We start from the raw sequence: 22100 nt of genomic DNA, 5'->3' as shown, positions 1-22100 counted from the left end.
TTGAACCTCGAGGTCGGAGAAGACTGACGTCAGGGTAACCAGGCTGGAAGCGGGTGGCGATGAGGGGGGAAATTATGAGAAATCGTCCAAGCGATGGACGAGGAATTATATCCCATGGTTGTTGACAGGATCCAGCAGACGGCTTCAGATAGGGTGTCGAAGAGTTTAGGCTGCTTTGCAACCAAATGTGAGCCTCACGGCGAAGTAATATCCAGCGGACTCTGAAGAAACAGCAGAAGTCGGGGGGGGGGGGGGGGGAATTGGGAGGACTTTGAAAGCACTGGTGATGTCTGTTTTTTGAGAGCCACGACCCTTTCCTGGCGAGTTTGATAAGGGCAATGGCATGGTTGATGGTGGCGTAGTGAAGGGAGAAGTCCTCACTCGGGATCAAGCTATTGCTTGGGGATGACACTGCTGTGGGGTGCTGAAAGATCGATGATGATGAGCTTCTTTCCGGAGTATTTCCTGGTTGCGATACCGAGGGGGCTGATGCGGAAGTTGGGAAACGTAGAACGCGCGAACGGTCGGATCACGAAACCTTTAACTTTCTTAGCGAGCGGGCGGTCGACTGACTCCGGCTCGGTTATGGCCGACTGAAGATTTTTGATTTCGAAAGATGGAGGTGAAAACCTTCAAGTCCTTTATACGAAACTAGCTTCAGCGAGGTAGGTTGTGCGGGCATGCAGGGCAGGGTGGCCCCCGCCGCAGAAGGAGCAGACGTGGAGGAAGTGGCACTGGGACATGTTCGATTTGCAACAACTTCAACAGTACCGGATGCACCAACGTCCTTGGTGCATGACGAGCCTGCCTTTCTTATCTACGCCGTTGGTTACAGGAAGGATAACAGAGGGGGCACATGACGCCTGTTTTGGAGGTATGGGTGCTGGTGGAGCTGCCGATGATAGGCGGGAGAAGGCTGAAGCTCTTGTTCGGTTTTGGTGCAGCTCAGTGTGGTTAGCTGTGGATAGAATTAAATTAGTGGTTGCCTGCCGAGGGGGAAGAACGGGTGCTGGCATCCCGGTGCCGACGACCCCAGCTGGCATGGCTGCTGGGACTGATGGAGCTGAGAGATGGAAGATCCCTGCATCACGGCGTAGGGCGCTTGCAACTCGGTGCCAGGGGCCCCGGTTGAAGCAAGCTGCTGTGGTTGCTGGAAACGGGCAGCAGAGGGCGCTGGCATTCTGGTGCCAGGAGTTCCGGATAAAGCGAGCTGCTGTGGTTGCTGGAAACAGGAAGTAAAGGGCGCTGGCATCCCGGTGCCACGAGCCCCTGCAAAGATTGGCTATTGTGATGGCTGGAACTGGATGGCAGTGGGCGCCATGACGTTTGCCCTTGATGTTGTAGGCTGCTTGCGCCGATGATGAAAATCCTGATTGGAGTTGGAGGGTCCTGAAATCCATCTGGGCGTGGAGTGGACTGGCTAAGGATCTCTGTCTCTCCTTTTGCTGCTGCTCTTTCTGTTGTCTTTGAGCTTTCTGTTGTCTTTGCGCTGTAGTATTTAATTGTACTGCTCGTGCGTGATGACGTCACCCGGAAGAGCGCTGGTGTTGACGGAACAAGCCAACATGTGTGTGTGGAGAAAAGTTTGGCTTCATTTCCATTCGGTGAAACAGAATTCCTTTGTCTTTTTAAGTTTTCTGGAGAGTTGCTACTGTCCAATCGGTTATTTTTTTAAATGAAGGCCGGTCAGGGGATCTCACCGGAGCGTGGTGACACTGCAACCAGCGAGTTGTTCTGCCGGTGTTGTCGGAACGAAGGCGGGAGGCTTCGCCTCTCTGGGGCGAAGGAGTCGGCGAACTGCAGCGACAGCAACTTTCTGTTCTGGAATTTCCTCGTCCTCTCTTTGCTGTGGAAGGAGGTGGGCTGGGAGACACGAAGGTGTCGTCGGGCGAACTATGGTAATCTTAGATGTTGAGGAGAGATGAACCAGGCGGGATGCAAACCATGGATGAGCATAGTTGCTCTTCGAACTCGCTCACTTCCTAGACGGCTTTTGGGCCACTGGAATCGGGGTCTCGGGTACGGGAAAGTTGTCGGCTTCTGATGAATGGTGATCCTGATCTCGTCTGAAAAGATCATCGTCCGATGGGGATAGTGATACAAAGTCCATGATGAGGTGAGTAGAGGCTGATGTTGCTCGTACAAAAGTTTGTATGTGCTCGAGGCGATGTCGCGAGATCTCGTTTCTGGCAGAATACAAGAGCCGCAGAATATCAGAGCGAAGAAGAGGAGAGGGTCAGGTGGTTATTTATAGGAATATCGGAAGTTGGCGCTGTTGAGTTACGGTCCTACTCCTGAAACTTCGCCAGATAAGCTTCAATTCCTGACCAGTGCTTGGCTGCACCAACTCCTGACGGACACACTCTCTGTTTGTGATGAATGATAAAGTGAACATTAGGATGGAGAGGCAGAGAAATGAGGGCCATTACATATCAAAGATATGTTCATTAATCAGCAGAGGACACGCTATTCTTCATCCCGTCCTTTTGATTCCAACCTTCGCCTTTTAGTACAAGGTGACCTAAGGCAGCTCATCTCCGCCCAAGATGCTCATTAATTCCACAGGGACATTCATTAATCTAACGTGAGTTCGATAATGGTGTTGCTCTCAGATCACTCACAGATAATGCTGTAGCCAGTGATGAAGTAACATTGTTAGTCATGCTCTATCGTGGGCTCAGCTTCTTTGTGGATTTGATGCTGTCAAGGCTAATTATGGAGAAAAGAAACTAAAGAAAGTCTGCTGTCTTCTGTGTCATGTTGTCTCTGTTACTACTTTCACCATAGAAAACAGACTTAAGGCAAAAATGCATTCATTTTTTGTGTACACACGCAAACAAACAAAAAGGGAACATACTAGCGTACCTTCTGGAAGGTGGCAGTCTTGCCCTGTACAGGAGATTTGGCCCCCATTTGCAGCTGTTGGCACAATGCCACCAGTTTCTCCATCTCTGTCACCACCAAAGTCTTTTCCTCATCAACCAGCTGGAACAGAGGGAAAGACAGAGAGAAGAGATGTCTGTCAGGACGGCAGAGGTGTTTTATCATGGTGTTATCCAGGGGAGGCTGGGTTAACACGCACAGACACTGATAGATTTACAGGGTTTGGATAAATGATCTACGCTCAACACTAAACCAGAATTTATTTCATCCTCCTTTTCCCTTTTTGTGATGTTTGATATAATCCATCAGCAACAGCTAGGTCATGATCTGCTGCTTAAGTCTGTTATCCAGCTGAGTTAATCCCTAGATCTAAGTCACGGGGGCCATCAATCTTCTTCAGTAACATGCCACCAATGACCTAAAAACACAAGCTCTTATATTCAGGGCAGCTCTACATGAATTACAGAAGTACACAAAACCTCTTAAACCTCACCTAAAAATGCTCAAATTAATTTGCATAAATAGCCTCATAATTTCAATGAGGGGCAGCGCAGATGTGCCATGAGTGTGTTTGGTGCCAAAGAACTATGGGAGTGAAAGGAGAGACAGAGGGACTCCATTAGCACCAGTTTGTTTGATGTAATTAATCAGAAAGCGTGAGGCAAGTTGAAGAGCCAGGCCTCCTCATTATGAATAGGCGGTCGCTAGTCGACTCCCCCAACCGTCAGCCCCTCCACGCACGTGCACGAACATGAACACGAACATACACACCTGCAGATACAGCAGTGACAAATGGCAGTCGTTAATGGCTGTCAAGACAAGCTGTTTAATTAAACTTGGAGGACCCTGGGAAGAAGTTGTTGGAGGGCAAGAGGAAAGGAAGGCACCGAGGCTACATTTGTTTGTCAGCTCTCAACTCAGAGAGGAGAGGAAGAAGGTGGGAGTATGTGACAGCCTTAATTTCCTGCTCTCGCTGTGTGATTTATAAGGCAGACTTGGCACCATGGCATGCCAGAATGTGTGTGTGTGTGTGTGTGTGTGTGTGTGTGTGTGTGTGTGTGTGTGTGTGTGTGTGTGTGTGTGTGTGTGTGTGTGTGTGTGTGTGTGTGACGTGGGGGCACAGGTGCCAGTTTGTGTATGTGTGTGTCTGCATACAGATGGGTTAGTAGCTCACCCTGTGCAAAAGAAAATAAACTGTTTTCTTTCCTCGTTGGCTTCATTTCACTTATGTGCTGATTTCTTCAGCTTCATGGATTTATTGATACATATTCTTATGTACTCATTGCATTGCTACTTATAAAATCCTGATTAATCAAATGAACCCTGAGCTCAAGTACAAATATCCTGTGTATGGTTGTGTAGCACAGTGTTGAACCTTGCCCAATCCTAGCTTGTGAGCCTTTTTCTCTCCTTCATACCAATTATGATGCCACTTGTTACCAGTAAACCTGTTTGTCTGTGGAAACCAGACCACTGTGGTAGATACGAGGTGAGCTAACAAGGCACTGAAAGGGATTAGCAAATTATGTTTGATTTTTGTCAGCAGTCCAGTTATTTGGGAATTTGAGGTTGAACAAAAAGTCTTCTTAATGCATGCTTAATGTGCAAAAATATTTGGAAATGGCACTACGTCTTGTATTCTTACTCTACACTAACATCACAAGACTAACCCCTAACTGCTGCTAACTTTACCTGCTGCTAGCTAGTTAGCTGTGCAGTGTCAGGACCGGGAGTCTGGGGTAGTATCATGGGATAGGACGGGCCAGGGCTAGCTGGTTAGCATGCCAACTTCAGTAGATATCTCTGCATCACAATATGTCCTGCTTTATACTCCGTTGATCAATTTAGTTCATTTTCGTGTGTGTGTGTAAGACAGAGAATGTATTTATTAGTACACACCTGAGTTGAAAAAGTGTGGAGAGATGAGCACAGCTGGAGCCCCTCTTCAGAGAGAACCTGAACAGAATCAGACAGAAAAGTCAAAAACCAAAAAAATGTACACAATACAAGCGAACTATAAATGTTTTAACTTCCTCCATTTCAAAGCCAAAGAAAGTACAGTCAGTAAATATGATGACATTTCACTTTTTCTTTGCTCTTTTTATCAGCATGCCTTCCTGTCTCTTTCCCCTTATCGTTCCTTTTTCTCTCTTATCACCACTGCTCGACCCAAATGGAATAAATCCTGGCCGACATTTTGTGCTCCAATTCTACAAATTACTGCACATTATGGACAATGATTCCAATTCAATAGGATACACTCCTCCGTACAGCCTTGTTTGATATAACTTCATGTGTCCAATGTGGCAGCACATTTCGATCATAATAAGTCCTAGTCACGCCCTATCAAATCTGCAAGAGGAAAGTGAATGAAGGGATGCTGGCATTTACTATTGTAAGCTATTGATCTGTCCATCCCAATAGTCTGAAGGAAAAAACAGATGCATTAATTTGCAACTTCAGTTAAAACTGGAGGAAAACACAACAGAAGGGGGAGAGAGATTAGCAAATATGGATGCACATACCTCAGCTTGATGAAACAGATCTAGTGTTGTTTTCAGCAGCCCCTCCCCTCTGGAGAATCAATAGGGGGAAACAGAAAACGAGGAAGGGAAATGGGGATGAGAAAGATGGATGGGGACAAAATACATCTACAGCAATCAACGAACACTAGATGAACTGCAACGATTTTATTGTCAGAATGAGTCATAGTCATGTCAACTTTGCCAGAGCCTCAAACTATGCCTGGCGCATATCGATAGCTGGGGGCTCTCATTAACACTAAGCCTCTAAAGAGATTCATGTGGGTGCTTAAGAGGCTTTACAATGTTGAGCTCTCAAATGAATGTAGCAGATCAGCAGCCTGCAGATACAAAACAGGAGCACGTGTGCGTGTGCCCCTGTGGTGCTGTCGGGTTACCTGGTGAACAGGTGCATGTTGTAGGCCATGCTGGCCAGGCTCTGGCTCTGTCGGACGATGTCGTGCTCCTGCTCCTCCCATTTCTCCACCTCTGTGTCCACGTCTGATGACAGCAGACGGAGCTCCAGGCCCAGCTTGGCCATGCTTGTCTGCTCCTGGAGAAAGGGACACACATTAGGGGTTGAAACAAGCCATCCTCCCCCAAACTGAGCAAGTGGCCTAGCTCAGAACGTACACATGACACACGTTCTCGATCAACTAGGTTTCGCCATCCATAAGGAACATACAGCCCAGTCATTGGAACAGGTGATCATAATGTTGAGAACTGGGTTTTAAAATGTCCAATTAATGACATTTCTGCATGGAGCAATCCTTTTTCAAGACAGAATTGCAATGCATCTAAGGTTTGCCTTTTCCTCCCTGAACACACACAAAGTAATTCTTTATGGGAGGAAACATAAAATATAATGGATGTAATCTTAGAAACGTGTGTGTGTGTGTGTGTGTGTGTGTGTGTGTGTGTGTGTGTGTGTGTGTGTGTGTGTGTGTGTGTGTGTGTGTGTATATATATGCGCAAACAGGGTTATTTCCATGTGTTAACACACTGAGAAGTTCTATAATCAGCATAATCCTGCCTTCTGTGGTGGCAGTACAGCGGGTGACAAACTGCCGGCCAGCAGAATTGCAGGCCATTACCATACGAATGCCATCAATCCCGCACGTGAGTGACACAAAGTTTCCTAGAGATGAATATACTGCTGTCAGATCGGGGTGCGAGATGTGACGTGATGTATTGTGCTGAAAGCCAGAGCACTGCTGCCGTACGCTACCTCTGCATCCAACTTGACAGCCTTGGCAGTCTTCAAGTTGGTGAGTGAGTGTTTCTGTGGGAAAAGAGGGTGGCATTAATCAGAGGATTACAAACCATTGGATCGCTGGAATATTCATGAGGACGTGTGGTGCGACACTCACCCCAGGTCTGGGAAGTGACAAATATGGTCTTTTGTCTCCTAGGAGAAGAGAGTTACTGTGAGTATCTGAAGGTCAGAAGTAAAAAAGTAAAATAGCAGAAAACAATGTGTGTTTTCCCTGTTAATGTTTGTGTGTGGCTACACACACTTTTTTCGAACAATCAGAGGGGCAATTATGGTTATTCAGTGATATGGTAATAAAATGTGTTTTTGCTTTTATCACAGTCCACCCTTGACACAGTTTTTATCCTCCATCATAAACACAAACAAGCACAGTTCGTTTCAGTCGACTACAGGGAGGATTAGGTGAAAATGATAAAAGCAAAATCTCTCCAGTGTCAGTATTTCTACCTTTTAACACAGCGCTTTGGCTTCACGCGGATATAAATGTGTGATGGATGTGATCTTTTCACCCACCAAGCTGCACTTCAAAATATTTACTGCGTTTTATGTCAGATTCTCGAGGGCAGCCCCACGTCTTGGAAATCTGCCAGAAACGTCTTTCCCCTGTCTTTGAGATTCCTCAGATTTACAGTGTGTGAACGCATGGGGTCGACTACACTTACATCCAACATTTCAAACATACATTTGTCTGTATGTTCACAAATATACAGTAGATTCAAACATACACACAGAGTATCTATATGACCTTTGTATCCTCACTGACATTGACTCAGACACAAACAGCTGATTTGTGCCCATGATTTGGAATCTTCAGGTAACTGGTACAATGATTCATAGAGGGGGAGTACAGAGGAGGACTGAAGGGGTGCTGAATGGCATTGACGTTGTTCTTTTTTCAAAATACTTTCCACAGTCCAGTGTGATTCATTCATAGAATATCTGCTCCTGCTGCTTCGTTTCCTGGAACTTTAATTTTCATTTAGGTTATTGAAGTGTTCATGGCAGTTTGATTTTTTTTTCAAGCAAAAGCACCACTGGCAACATTTAGTCCGTATTAACTCCTCTCTTTTTTTACTGACTTCCCGTTCCTAACACTCATGCTGACCCAAATGCGCACGAGTATCCGTTAAGTGAAGTGAATCACACCTCGCCTGCCTTCAAAGACGTCATTGATCTCTCTCAGCAGCAGGGCCATGTCGCAGAGCTGGGACTCCCAGGCCTCGCAGAACACCTCCAGGTTCTCCTTGGCGATTTTACTGGACGGGTGGAGGGCAAGCGTTTGGGCTGCCGAGATGATCTGAGGATTAGTGTGAAGAATTGAGACATGAAAAATCTAATATAAAAAAAAATCAAATAAAGTTGGTCCATAGCCAAGCAGACAAAATGTGCAATTCTTCTCACATTTTCAGGTTAATCAGGTTCTGCAATTGATCTAAAAGTAAACCAAACGCTCAAGGCTGGGACTTGCTGTTTGCTCCTTTTAAACTGTACTTTAACATAGAAACTAGGCTGACTAAGGCTGAGTTTAGTTTTTGTTAACATATCTGTAAGCCTGTTTTTGTAACGGGTTGCATTCCCCCTTCTCTCTGGAATATGGCTCTCCTGGAGACCACTTCACTTCCTATGGGTGAACAGCAGAGCCTCGACTCTACTGCTGCGATCAGTAGACCCGTTAGTATTACACTCAGAGCTGTCCCCCATTAAATAAAGGCAGGTAAGAAATAAAATACCCTCAGGCAGGCTGCATGAATAAGCAACTTAAAGGTTCTGCATAAACAATAATATTAATAGTAGGGATAGAGCGATTATCAGCGCTGATATTCAGCTTTTTTTTCAATCATCGGTATCTGTGTTGTCGCTCCACTTTGGTTCTGATGCAGCCACCTCTCTCGGTCTGTAGTCGCCACACTGCGGTCTCACTCTAAGTCCCGCCCACAACACTATCTGACTGGTCACACGTCACATGTGACAGCCTATCAACACTGAATAATCTGAATCAGCAAATTAACTGGTATCTAGTTATAAAATAACATGGAGTAGTTGAAGTATAAAGTAACAGAAAATGGAAATACTCAAGTAAAGGACCTCAAAGTTGCACTTAAGTACAGTACATGAGTAAATTGGAGTTGCTTACACTTCATCACTGGTTGTTCTAAATTTTGACATCACTATTTTCAGGTTTTTTTTGCATCGGCCATGAAAGAAACAAGTTGATCCCTAATTAATGGTAAATTATAGTGAAGTAATACCTCTTGGGAGTAATCATAAGAAACTTTTATTGTGAAATCCTGTGTCCATAAATAATTCAGTGGATTATTCCAACTATAAATATAGAGAATTTATTATAGTACAACACACAGCTTCATTATGAAATCAGTCATGAAGGTTGCAGCTTCTTTACACCAGTAACATTTGTAAAAAAGGGTGGAAGTAACTAGTTACATCTGAGTATTTTTTTCGAGGCTGTAATTTAACTCCTACTTAGTTATGATTTTAAAAGTAACCATGTAGGTTACATGGTGATAAGCATACTTGAGTACTGAGTACAACTTTAATTGATATCTAAACATTTTTGTAGCCAATAAGGCTGTCCAGTCATAAATGAGCCAGTGAAATCGCTGACATACGACAAAAACAACACTGTGTGGCAGGCGCTGGTTCGTAGAGGTGACCACGACCGCTGAGCAGAACAGAGCGGGAGTGGGGAGAATTTTAGACTGAAGATTTAGAGAAACAGAAACGCCATGATCGAATGTGGCTGTTGATAATGAACTAAAACACCAACGGGTAAATAAATAACGAATGCTCTGAGTGGCATTTGAGAAGAATTATTTGTACTTTTACTTAAGTATTATTTCAGTGCACTTTCCACCCTTGGAGTAAAATATGTAGTATACATAGTTATGATTACTAACTCGCTTAAATGTAGACTTCATGATGAAAAACCTGTGTGCCTGGTGGTGTGTTTTGGTTTTTCAGTTTGTCCCGTATTGTGTTTGTAAAAAAGTGACTCCGGCTGCTTTTGTGAAGTATATCAAACTACTTTAAGGCAACTTTCAGAGACTTTTACTTTAAGAGAGAGTCTGTGTTAATTAAGCTCAAATCTATATGGTCAAAAGAGTTAAGCCCTGGGCCTATAATGCTTCATCATCAATCTTCTCGGATGCCGGACTCATGTATGTAGCTATGCTCAAGCTTATCAGCAACAACACATGTCATTTATCATTTCTGCAATCAAGTCTAGTATTAAGACTCAGCGGAAATAAGACAAGACTACTGCATATACATTTAAAATCCCTTACACACAAAAACACATGCAAGTTCGCACACACATACACACCCCACGCCCATCTCCTACAGTGTAGTATTTAATAGCCAATTACCCTCTGGGCCACCCCTCTATTACTTTGGGAACACACAGAGACATATCACCAGCGTCGACCCATACTGCAATGTTATTGATTGACTGACCTTTGAACTTAGGAGCGGAGTCATTACTGCAGAGCCATGCGGGGCCTGACATTAGCGCTGCAGGACGGGAACATTCTACATTGCTGGATAATTACTGGCATGGACGGTTTCCAAGAGCAAACATAATTAGATGTGGGATAGGGGGACTAGGTGGACTGCATGTTCCCAGCCGTCTTGAATGGATGGCAGGTGCAGGAGGGAGACGGACAAGATGTGAGGTAATTTCTCTTGTTTTTCCCCTCCCTGCTGTGTCTCAGTAGAATAGGATTCATTTTTTACTTTAATCCCAGTTTGACTTTATTGATATGCGATATAAGTGTTGGATCGAACAAAAAGGGTCTCAGTTTTTAATTAAAGTTAAATCTAATTGTCTTCTACACTTATCCTGTCTACCCTGTTTGCTGCCATTTATACATCAATCAATGAGGTATAATGTCAAAATAAACAAAAACTAAAATCCATATGTGAAATGTTTGGAGGGTTAAAATTACCTGTGGACCGATGACATGAAACGTCTCCTCGGCATGTATACAGGTAATCTCCAGAGGCTCTGACCCCGACACGTGGCACAGCAGCCGGCACGTCTAAAGACAAAGACACAGGAGGAAGAAATGATTGACTGGAGATGCTTCTGACGTTTGAATGATATACAGCAGGAAATGGATTAATGATCAAATTGACTGTATCAGTAAGAGTTCAATCTGTTGCAAGGTAGTATATACAAACATAATCATAGGCGATCATACCTAATTGTATCACAGTGGACAACGTATTTATTATTAAGGTGTTGTACAATAACTTTTTAGCACTGATGTCGCTTTAAGGTTCTGTCTTTTAAAACATTTAAATGAGGTTTAAAGGACTTCGCCAGGCAGTCTCCCTGACAACGGCTTGGCACCGAAACACATCAGAGTTTGTTCTAAGCTCAGTTCATTATGATGACCATTAAGGTAAGAACACAGATTCAGGAACATTTAATTCATATACAGTATTTTAGTTCCATAACTAAATAAAAATGCCATTCCAGGGTGAAGATGACAAAATCCACAGAACACTGTTTGAAGCTAGAAAGCTGGCTCCACAGAAGCGTCCTACAAATATGGACAAAGTACTGCAGTATAAAATTGTTCATTCTGTTTATTTATTTATTCATTAAAATCAATCTGTGAAGACTTTTTCTCTTCCAATTTAAATTTGTTTTCCAAATCTTCAATCGTACCTTTAAAAAGAGGATGCCCTGGACCTTTCTTTTAATGTTTACCTTGTTTAGAAACAGAGTGCCTTGGAGTTTTCTTTTGAATTTGAAGACTATCCCCATCCACACCTCTGACAAACTCAACTCCAGGAGTCCAGGAAGCACTTCGATTTTGTGTGTGTGTGTGTAGGTGTGTGTGTAGGTGTGTGTGTGTGTGTGTGTGTGTGTGTGTGTGTGTACTTTCTGTAAATGAATCTTAAGAAAACATACTGGTTTCCCAAAACAGCACCTTTAGTCTTACGCAATGTCTCTTTTCAAATTCTAGAGTAAGGTATGTTTGTTAGGGCTATTAGCAAAGACATGACAAAGCCTGCATGGTATTTTCCTGCTTAGTGTTTATATTACAAACCACCATGTTGACTTTGATTTCAAGATGAGAGGTGTATTCGACATTGTCATTCATCTTAACCTGTATGCACTCACTTGCTTAAACAAATGCTTGTAACCTGCCAGCTAGTTCACTTAAGAAGGTAAACTGGGGACAAACATCTTAACTTCAGTACAGGTTTTAACTGGTGGCCTCTCCCAGTCTCTCTCAGCCGACCCTACCTCCACCAGCTGCTCCTTCTGCTCAGTGAGCTTGCCCGAGTACTCTGCTACCGCCTCCAGGTTCCCCTCTGCGCCGGCAGCTTTGAGAGCCTGCAGAGGCAACTGCTCCCCGTGAACTTTGAGCAAGTCTGAGGCGCGACCCACTGCCACCTTATGGAGCTGCAGGAAGAATAAAGATTAAATTACACAGTAAAGGAAGAGGAGGGAGCTCTGGAGACTGAGGAAAAAGAAGGAGCAGAGGTGGGACATGGTTGAGGGGACAGGTAATCTGATGCGGGAAAGAAAACCAGCTACTGAGTCAGAACGTCCAGCAGGAGACATCCCAGTCGTGTCCATGTCTCTCGGGCAGAGCAGAGACGGATGACTGCTCACCTCACGTCTGAGGTCGTTGACACTCTGGCACGTCTTCAGGATGGCCACCTCCATGTCCTCTGTGGCCTCTTTGGCATGGGCAGACTGCTGCTCCAATCGAGACAAAAGAGAAGAGGAGGAGGGAACATGAGAGCCAACATGATATCCGGAAAAGCATGCGAATACTCCAGTAAAAGACTTGACTGGAAAAATGAACTTTGGGCTTTACTAGTTGGGCATTTCAACATGCAATTTTGTGTAATAACACTAAAATAATAACATATGTATTTATTTATTTATATGTCATGCTTTCTAACACATCCAGTTGGAATAAAAACAAGCTCTTTACCTGCCACAGTAAGAATCAAGAACACAAATTGGAATGGGCAGAACATTCAAGTATATTTACACATTAACATTCTTTACATTTACAAGATATTACAGAGTTCTTTTCAGTTCTCCAGATGACCTGTTGTTCTGTGTACTCTAAGCACACTGAACAAGTGTGAGAAGACTGTAACACAATGGCTTGTGAGTCCATCACGTCTGAAGACCAAGGATCCTCTAATAGGTGATGTTTCTCTCTCGGCTGAATCAGATTATTGTGCTCCGTTGTTCCAGGAGGGACGTGGGAAAAGAAAGTGAGCAGGCAAAGTAAGAATGGCGGCGTCATGTGTCCATTACTTTTATTTTAGCCTATCTTTGCAGCAGGGATCTCTCTTCCTCTTTGCTTGGATAACTGTCTGCATCTTATTTTTCTTTAACAAGTGTCTTACGATGAGGTACTTATCATTATTATTCATACAGAAGCATATGTTTTTTATGAATATTCCTGCAGGCATATGTGCATCTGTGCGAACGTGCCCGCTTGTGCCAACATACCGCCTCAACCCAGGCGTGCACCAGCTGCTGAGTGTCCTGACGCGCCAGCTGGCAGAGGCCTAGGATGGCCTGCCGCTGCTCGTGGCTGGTGTAGGCCGAATCAGTGAAGTCCTCTGTCCGCTCCACCAGTGCCTCCAGCTGGCTGCCCACGCTCTGGGGCGACAGGGCGTGCAGGTTCTCCCGCAGGCACTCCACGCTGCACTGCAGGAGAGAAGAGGAGGAGTGGGGAATATGGAGTCATTGAGGGAGCATCTGAAGGATTGTTGAGAAAGAAAAAAGAAGGCGGGCACTCCAGAAAGTTTTATTCAGTAATGTTCTGAGGTGAAAAAACACAATATACTATCTCATAATGACTATGCACTTGACTTCCTCATTAATTAACAAGGACTGAAGGTATTTAGAGTCACGCTGGGCCATCAAAGGTGCTCCATTAATTGTGCAAACAGTATCTCAAGCATATACATAAAAGCTAATGCTTTTCTGTTTCATCCCCTTGTCTTCTTTTTCTTCAGTTTTTAAGAGAACTAATGGTCTCTGCCTATGTGTCCTGAGATGACAGGTTTACATAAGCTTTCAGTTGAACTCTACAGCGAAGAGCTTTGAAGCCTTTCATTAAAAGCAATGAGCATCTCCGGGTCCATTCATTAAAACACATTCTTCTTCTTTTCTCTCGGTGGAAAAGACCCTTTCAGAATGTTTTTTTGTTTGTTTATTTTTTTTTCTTTCATATGCCAGTGCACAAGGAGGAGAGAGATGATTAGTCACAGTGATGATCGGTTTAACGGTGATTCATACAAGTATACGAACCAAATTATAAAAAAGCCAAGTCTGGTCCTCAATGTAGATTGTCTGATGATGAATAAGATTTGAGGATTTTTGATTCGGTCTTTCTTATTTACATAAATGATGCTACTGCCAGGCAAACAGCTAAAACTGAGCAGAATGCCTCACCCACAGGAGGATTATAACTTCACGGGTCAACACCTGTCAGGCAAGCATCACTAACCTTAAGCCCATAGCAAGATATTTATCATATCCTTCCCTAAGCCTGATTTCTAATACCTACCTTGAAGTCCCTGATGCCGTCGTGGATGCTGGCAGGAAGGACCTTGTTCTCCCCGCAGCTCCGTGCCTCAGTGACTATCTCGATGACCTGCTCCAGGGCACAGCGCATTCGGTGGAACACGGCGTCTTTGTTGATCCGTGCCGACTCGCAGTCGGGGTGCCTCAGGCAAGTCTTTGGAAGGAATGTGAAATGTCAAAGTTTGCGTCCTTCTCCACTCTTCTATCACTATTATAAATGTGTTTCCCCCCACAATTATTAATTCTGTGACTTTTTAGTTTTACCACTGATTTGAGAAACCTTGAATTGAAATGAACTCAAGAAGGCCTTAAATCTTTAAGCTGGACATAATCCATAACCCCTTGCTCAGAGGTGCAGTGTTGGTGTGCCAGCTGTCTACCTTGGAGGCTGTGAGGAGCATCATGGTGCATTTCTCCAGCACTGCTCTGGCTGCTGCCATCCGTGCTTTTTTCTTCTCATCCTTCAAGTCCTACAGCACGCACGCACACACACACACACACACACACACACACACACACACACACACACACACACACACACACACACACACACACACACACAGCAGATGGTAATGGATGGCTCTACATCAGTTGCAACTTCTAAAAAACTCTCTGGGTGTCCGAGGGACGCCGAGCATCAAACGTATGCAGCAAATCTCTTTCATGCTGGCATGATGGGACACACAAATGCGACACCAATTGCTCTCCAAGTTTGCACACACATGGAACTTCCTAGGTTATTTGTCATCCAATAAAAGAGATGCTACCAGAATAGGACAAATGATGCAGTGTGTGCGCAACCTGCTGCTTCCAAACAGAAATAGAGAGCTTGAATTAGCCAGATACGAGCTTTGGAAAAGGCAGCTGAATCAACTCTCAACTCATTTTGCCATAGGTTACAAAGACGACGTGATTATCCGTCATTATTTTTGCCTCCGTGCCCGCCTGGCTTCAATAGATGAAGATGGGGGATTTTTAAAAGGGCTGTGTGCACATCCATGCGTGTGCCTGGGAGCGCAAGAGGGAGTGAATACCACGACCAAAGAAAAAGATAGAGAAAACACGGTGGCAAATGAGGAGAGAGAGCAAGCTGCAATGTGGAGTGTCGGAGAGAGACATGATGTGTGTGTCAAGACGCGAGCCCCGAGGAAACTCAGAAAGAGGGATGGTCGATCCGCTCTCCCTGTCTAGATATCGCAGCCGTTGCACTTTACATCAGCTTTTGCATGCAAAGCGCTTTAGCTGCAGAGGCTGAATGTATGCATCAAAGACGGATTAGCGGTCCTTGACAGAACAAAGTTGAAACAGAAAGTCGGTCTGTTTTTCTGAAGCTTTGAGTGAAAGTTTTGTTTTGCAAATTCGCTGAGGTAGACCACAGAGAGAACGCGTCTGAAGGCGTGGGTCACTTTGCATCAACAACGGATCGTGATGTAAACAGTGTTTGAGGACTGTGAGTCATAACCGGCCTGTACATTTCCTTTATGGATTAGAAAATGAATAGATACAAACAGAAATAATTAAATTTCTTGCAAAGAGGAAAGAAGCCCGAAGTGGTCTTATTGCTTCATTGTTTTACTTTTTTGTGAAGTAAATATTCGATGCATCAAATATTGATTGTTGCTGAGCTTTCTTGCACATTCGCAGTGTAAATAATGCAGGTTTCTCAGTCTAATTCCACCACCTGCTCGCACATTCAGAATATCATGTTTACAAAGTCACGGCTTGATAGGAGATTACATCTACGTGAACAAACAAAATGTGCTCAGTGTTGCAGAAATGAGGTGCCAAATTAGTGCATGTTCATAATCATCACTGCATCCAGCATGCATGCAGATGTTCTAGTTGCCAAGTTAAACCACATTTGCATTTAATTTATTGAGAGACATTTACACTTGCTTGTGATTTTGAGACTCTTAAGATAGAAAAAGCAGAGAGTTGGTCTCTTCACATGCTACTCACGTTCTGCCTGTCTCCGGTGAGGTGGGCAAACTCCACCATCTCATTGCCAAACTGGCTGAAAATCTGCACAAATTCCTGGAAGGTGCTGACTCTTTCCAGATGGTCGAGGGTAACCAGGACCTGAGAGGAGCGAAAAGATCAGGGTGGTACAGTGAACAAACTGTTTCTGATCTTGTAAGATATAATCTAATTTGTTTCAATCTTTTACAACAGAATCAAACATGAAAGTGTATTTACATCCTAATTCTGTGTTAGTCCAGCGCTCCCTTTTGGTGTAATAATGGCACACTGTGATGCAATCGCATCAATGATTTCCTAAAATAAAACCATCAGATTAAGTAGTTCCTAACCTGCACTTAAGTTAATAGTAGTCTATGTAGCTTCTAATTTTGCTGCTAGCTAACAACGCTAACGCAGCAGCTTTTATCCGCAGCAGACAAAGAGGCGGAAGAGATGTAATTGTGTTTGCCAGTAATGGAGAACAGGGGGCTGTCGACTGTCTGTCCAAACGAGGCTAACCAGGCATGATTAGGCCCCCTGCTTCCATTCTTGGCTCAGTCTGCAGATATATTCATATCCCGCTGTCCAGCTAAGAGCACAGCCAGGTACGATGAGACATGTCTCTGCGTTTTTATGTGGCCGCTAAATGGGCTGCTTCCCTTCAATTACCTCTCAAGTACTCCTTCGGAGAGCCACTGCTTATCTATTTAGAAACAGAGCGCTCAGGATGGAGTTTGAGAGGCTGTGCAAGAGATGTCATGTAAATCCTTAAAGGTTGCACAACCTGACGTCTGTCAAGTTTCACCTTGTTGCGTGATGTGGTTATCTGTTTGATGACGATGCGGTCAGCTAAGACAAGGACTTTGGTGACTGAGGAGAGGAGCAAGCGGGCCGCCTTCACCATCCCCGTCCTATCACTGAAGATTGTCAGACGTCCGTCTGGCTGGGACGGCAAAGCTGATCCAGCATCCGTCAGCTGGGCTATGGCATCACCTGTGAAAAAGAAGACAAGGGTAATGTTTGGTTCAGCAACAGAGCTAGACTGATAAATTGAACAGGCAATATTTTGTCTTAATGCAGATTTGATTTGTTGGTGCGTATAGGTGCAACAAGGGTTGTTCAGATACTGATGCCAGTATCCGAAATGCCTCCGAATTTGGCCTAAAACTTTGGATAGGGAATCGGTGAGCACATGAGTCTATGCACTGATCCAATAATACTCACTAGTATTGAAAGGTACTCAGAATCGACCAATACCTAAGTTCAGATATCAGGGAAGGAAAAAATTGGTTTGGAACAACCCCAGGTGCAACAATGAGTCTTTTTCTCTTTGCCTGAATACCCAAACTCTGGGTATCTACAGACACAGAGTACTAATCCCACACCAGTACTCCCTTTCTCCCAAATTTAAAATCTGTATAAGTCTTCCTCACTACATGGATGCTCATTGGAATTTGTTGACAACTGTGAGTGGATCATTACTGCATCATTTTTATATATAAACCTCAATTACATTTTTGACCATTTTCCATTTGCCAGGTTGTTATGTGTGTGTATCTGGACAAGCCTGTGAGTTGAAAAATTGATTTCCATTGAAAAAAATGTTGTCAGTTGACAAGAAAAAGTAGTCCTGCTCAGTATAAATCCCGATCACGGTTCTCTACAATCAAATTTGGAGGACCACTGGAAAGGGACTTTTTGTTGAACTGAAGCGTTTCTGGCTGACTGTCAGATGATTCAGGAAGAGTCTCCTCCCAGTTGGGGGGAGAGACCCAGAACATGCTCGAGGGTTTCCATATCCCATCTGGCCTGGGAGCGCCCGGGGATTCCCTGAGAAGAGCTGGAAGACCTTTAGGCTGCTTTGCTTTGACTGCTGCCACTGAGATCTGGACCCAGATAAAAGGCAGACAATAAAGGCTGGAGGTCAATTGGTTATTTTTCCTAAATAGCCTTTAAGTTAGTTGAGACAACACTACGCAAAATGTCCCCTCAATCTGCCACATGTCACCTCCAGGAAAACAGATCGTCCTGACCATGAAACACAACAAAACTATATTCAGCTCTGTTGTATGGTAGCTATGCCAGCCTGACCCAAACAGTTTTGGCATGCTTTCTGACTTATGTGAGTTATTGGGGGGTAGACAATCAAAGCTTTCAAATACAATTGGCAAACATTTATGCAAAGAATATGAAAAGGCAAAAATGTCCAATTTTGCCCCTCTTCTTTTATTCAACTTGTCCATACCAGCCCTCAAAGGGAGGAGCACAGAGTTTTAGCCTGCATACCCATCACCAAAATAGTGTCTATCAAGAGGAAAATGTCCAGAGTTAAGTGCGACAGAGAGTGGGTGAGAAATCTCAGGGAAAGAGAGAGCTTAGAGAGGAGGGGGGAGGGGAGATAGCTAGGTCTCTATCGGGTCATGCAGCTTGGCTGTCTATTTGGTTTGGCTGGACCTTTTGAAAGAAGCAGCACTGACGAACTGATTGCATCCGACAGGCTGCTTTTCAGTGCCAGCTCCACTAACCAGCTAAAACATCTAGGCCTGGCTCACAAAGACTGCTGCTCAACCCCATGGCCCTAGCAGGGTGGAGAGCAGAGGGAGCCAACTCTCCCCTCTGAATCCCGGAATGTGAATGGTATGGAGTGGAGTATGGAGTACTTTCATGACCCTTGTACAACAGAGCTGTCCAACTGGCTCCTTAGTTGTCATGTAAACTGTCTACCTTTGTATCTTCTGTTCATTGTGAAAGGTTTTGTTCCTACATCGACAATCATGCATCAGGTGTAATGGAGTCTGCTTTTTTTTGGTATGATAGATTTATTATTCATAAGTGAAGACTTGAAAGGCCGATCCTTGAAGTGTTGGTGAAGCGCTTGCAGGCAGTTGAACTTGCATGACTCAACGGACGGCAATGTCTGTCTGTCAGGGGATTGCCATGAAATTAGGTACAGATTCATGTTCCCCTCGGGCTAAATTTGATTAACTTTGGCGATTCCTTAACTTTTTATCTGGTGCCATCACTAAAGTGACATTTGGGGGCAGCTGTGGCTCAGGAGGTTGATGGTTCGATTCCAGGCACCTTCAGTCTATATGTAGAAGTATCATCTGGCATAAATACTGAATCCCAATTCCTGGTGACACTTCCATTGCTGTGTGAGTGGTTGCTTGAATTTTGCTTTAAAAATGGCTGAATTATCATTTGATTTATTATCAAAATAGTTGGCAATCTTGGCATCAAATCAATTGACTAATTGTTGCAGCGCTGCTCAGCTGTACTTTGAGTTTAGTGCTAATTAGCAAAAATGTTAACAATGCTAAAGGTGGTGAACATGGCAAAAACGATCCCTGCTAAAGCCTCACAGAGCTGCTGACATCGCCTTCAACTTGTTTCTGTCTTTTATGAGCGAAGTCAAAATGAGACCAATCTTTGATGTGCTGGTACGGTGCTTCGAGGCAATCATATTCCCTCTTTTTTCCAAACTCATTTTTTACCACATGAAGTCCAGTATGAAAACACTCACTCCCAACTATCATCTAATCTTAAATCTTTCCAAGGGAGCAAGAGAAATGCAAATGATGTGCGAATGACGCCGAGAGACTGAGTGAAATAGACAGAGACAGAGATCCAACACAGATTGCCTCCACTGACCTGCCTCATTGGATCTCTGCAACGCTGTGATGATGGGTAGCATCTAATTAAACTAGTGCTTTCAGCCTGCCTTTATTTCATTCATTATAGCACACAAGGCTGAAGCCTGCCTGATTAAACTCTCCCCGCGGCTAGGTATTAGAGAAATGTCAATCCTTCACTAACTAGCTCTTCTCTCTCCTGGAGACTTAAAGACTGAAAAGTCTCTCTTTTTCATCCCTGAAGATGTCTCCATCATTCTTTTTTTTTTTTTAAATAGAAGACGAGACAAAAAGGTCTTCTTTTTATAATCAGGGAACAGTTGTACAATGTCTGTCAGGATAAGTGAAAGGGAAAACTGTGAAGACACCTCCGTCAGAGGAAAGCGAGAACGGGAATAAATTAGTACACAGTAAGCAATGCACACACAAATGCACACATATACTTTACTTGGCCTTACCTTTGCACACACATACACGTTCGCACGCACACATTTTCTCATCAGTCTTTTCTCCTCCCACCAGCACTCTCTTTGTCTCCGATTTAGCTGTCTTTACAAATCAGCGCTGTGCGAAGATTAAACGCTTTCCTACACAAGCTGGCTCCCCCAACATAAACCTATTATCACGCTGTTGTGTCTAAATTCTTATCCTATGCGATTTTGTTTCCGGTCTGCTCTGTAGGAGGCTAAATGAGGTTCTTGTTTTGCTTGATAAGAAGTGAGTTTCCGGATACAAAGAAGCAAGCGCGTGGCGACAACTATCTAAACGAAGAACTGTGAGAAGTGGAAGTGGAAAGGAAGGATACATGTGTCTTGAGTATTTTTAGATGGCAAAAACAAAGTGTGGAGAAACAAATTCCTGACAAAACCATCACCTCTTCTTTCTCTGGTTCAATAAAAGCTGTCGTCTCCCAAGAGTGATCTGCACATTCTTGTTCCTTTACACTGGTTGTCACTGTTTCCAGCACTCCTGCAACCCTCTCTACCTCTTTGTCTCTCTCGCTTGTTTGCTGGTTTATACTTGACACATCCAAACATCCATCCAGGCAGATGAGGCCTCTTGCAGCTACATTTCAGGCGAGAATCGGACCACTCTACCCTGAAAGCATGTGATCTGCAGGATGAATGTTTTGAATGAAACTGCAGAAATTAAGACATAAAGAGAAAGTTAAACGCCAGCGAGCAGATTCAAACCGTGGGGAAAAAAAAAAAATTAAGGCTCCTTACCCTAAGGTTGAGAAAGCATTCTATGTGGCAGTGAATATTGGGAAAACAACACGTTAAATCTCACCAAGTCTCTGACAGCCTTGCATCAGAATTTATTATGGCCGTGCTTTCCAAGCCAGCGCAGCCTTTTTTCCGGCTTTAATTCCAACCTAATAACAACAGTGTCTTTAGATCACTCTGGAGGTGCTCTGGTACAATACTGTTTGACGGCCAGGCTGTCTCCCACAAATCGAAATTGGCTCAAATCTGATTACACTCTGAAGCCTGTAGGTGATGCTGGGTGCTTTATGAGAGAGTCACAGTTTGTCTTGGCACATAAACACTGTTGAGGGGGGACATTAACTTAAGACTTAACGGTTTGCAATGAAAACTGATGCTTATGCTTATAATATGCTCGTGACAGGATGATACAGTATCCACCATGAAGAAGCCTTTAGGATGAAGTACTCTCATTTAGTTTCGCAACATAAATCTGCTGCTCGCATCCCCTCCGAAACACTCGACAAAGTGTTGAGTTCAAGCGCAGTAATTCAGTGAAATTGGCAGCACATAATAAGATCCGGCCAAAGATGCCTACCCGCTCTGCGCGCCTCGAAGCAAGCTTGACCCATCTCATCCTTCAGCTCTTGATTCTCTGTGGCGATGGCTTCCCCGACGGCTACAAAACGTCCCACAGCCACGCTCACTGCCTGGCCCACCCTGTGTATGGCTGCCAGGGTGCGCTCGGACTTCTTTGGCTTGTCTTTATGATTTATCAGAGTGGTGATCTGCAGGAACATGTGGAGGAAAAAAAGGGGAAAGACCAATGTTACTTATGTATAGGAAACACATACTTTACACTGCAAAAAAAAAACAAATGTTAGTGAACAATTACAAATATGTATGGAACATGGCAGCTATGACTTTCTTTACTCTTTACTGTTAATCTTTTCAAATTATTATCATTTATTGTCAGTGTTGGGCAGTAACACATTACTCAGTAATCTATTACTGTAATACATTTACTTTTCCCAG

General features: G+C 44.0%; 1 protein-coding gene across 2 annotated transcripts in view; it reads right to left on the bottom strand.

Annotated features, from left to right (window-relative positions):
• ctnnal1 (catenin (cadherin-associated protein), alpha-like 1) overlaps positions 1-22100 on the bottom strand; it is a 59025-nt gene that overhangs the window by 3643 nt on the left and 33282 nt on the right. Inside the window, exons 2-17 of one of the 2 annotated variants that reach the window (XM_030412471.1) lie at positions 21664-21853; positions 17034-17221; positions 16229-16348; positions 14650-14739; positions 14253-14423; positions 13187-13387; positions 12326-12412; positions 11954-12112; positions 10641-10733; positions 7825-7975; positions 6776-6813; positions 6634-6687; positions 5804-5958; positions 5409-5457; positions 4783-4839; positions 2866-2985 (exon numbers count right to left, since the gene is read on the bottom strand). In XM_030412471.1, the coding sequence (XP_030268331.1) occupies positions 2866-2985; positions 4783-4839; positions 5409-5457; positions 5804-5958; positions 6634-6687; positions 6776-6813; positions 7825-7975; positions 10641-10733; positions 11954-12112; positions 12326-12412; positions 13187-13387; positions 14253-14423; positions 14650-14739; positions 16229-16348; positions 17034-17221; positions 21664-21853 (1923 nt within the window). The remainder of the gene's footprint in view (positions 1-2865; positions 2986-4782; positions 4840-5408; positions 5458-5803; positions 5959-6633; positions 6688-6775; positions 6814-7824; positions 7976-10640; positions 10734-11953; positions 12113-12325; positions 12413-13186; positions 13388-14252; positions 14424-14649; positions 14740-16228; positions 16349-17033; positions 17222-21663; positions 21854-22100) is intronic. The other variant, XM_030412472.1, reaches the window with a different exon arrangement.

Source organism: Sparus aurata, chromosome 3 (genome assembly GCF_900880675.1).
Source record: "Sparus aurata chromosome 3, fSpaAur1.1, whole genome shotgun sequence".
NCBI lineage: Eukaryota > Metazoa > Chordata > Actinopteri > Spariformes > Sparidae > Sparus > Sparus aurata.
The sequence above is the reverse complement of the archived record's forward strand: the minus strand, read 5'-3'. Positions and strand labels throughout refer to the sequence as shown.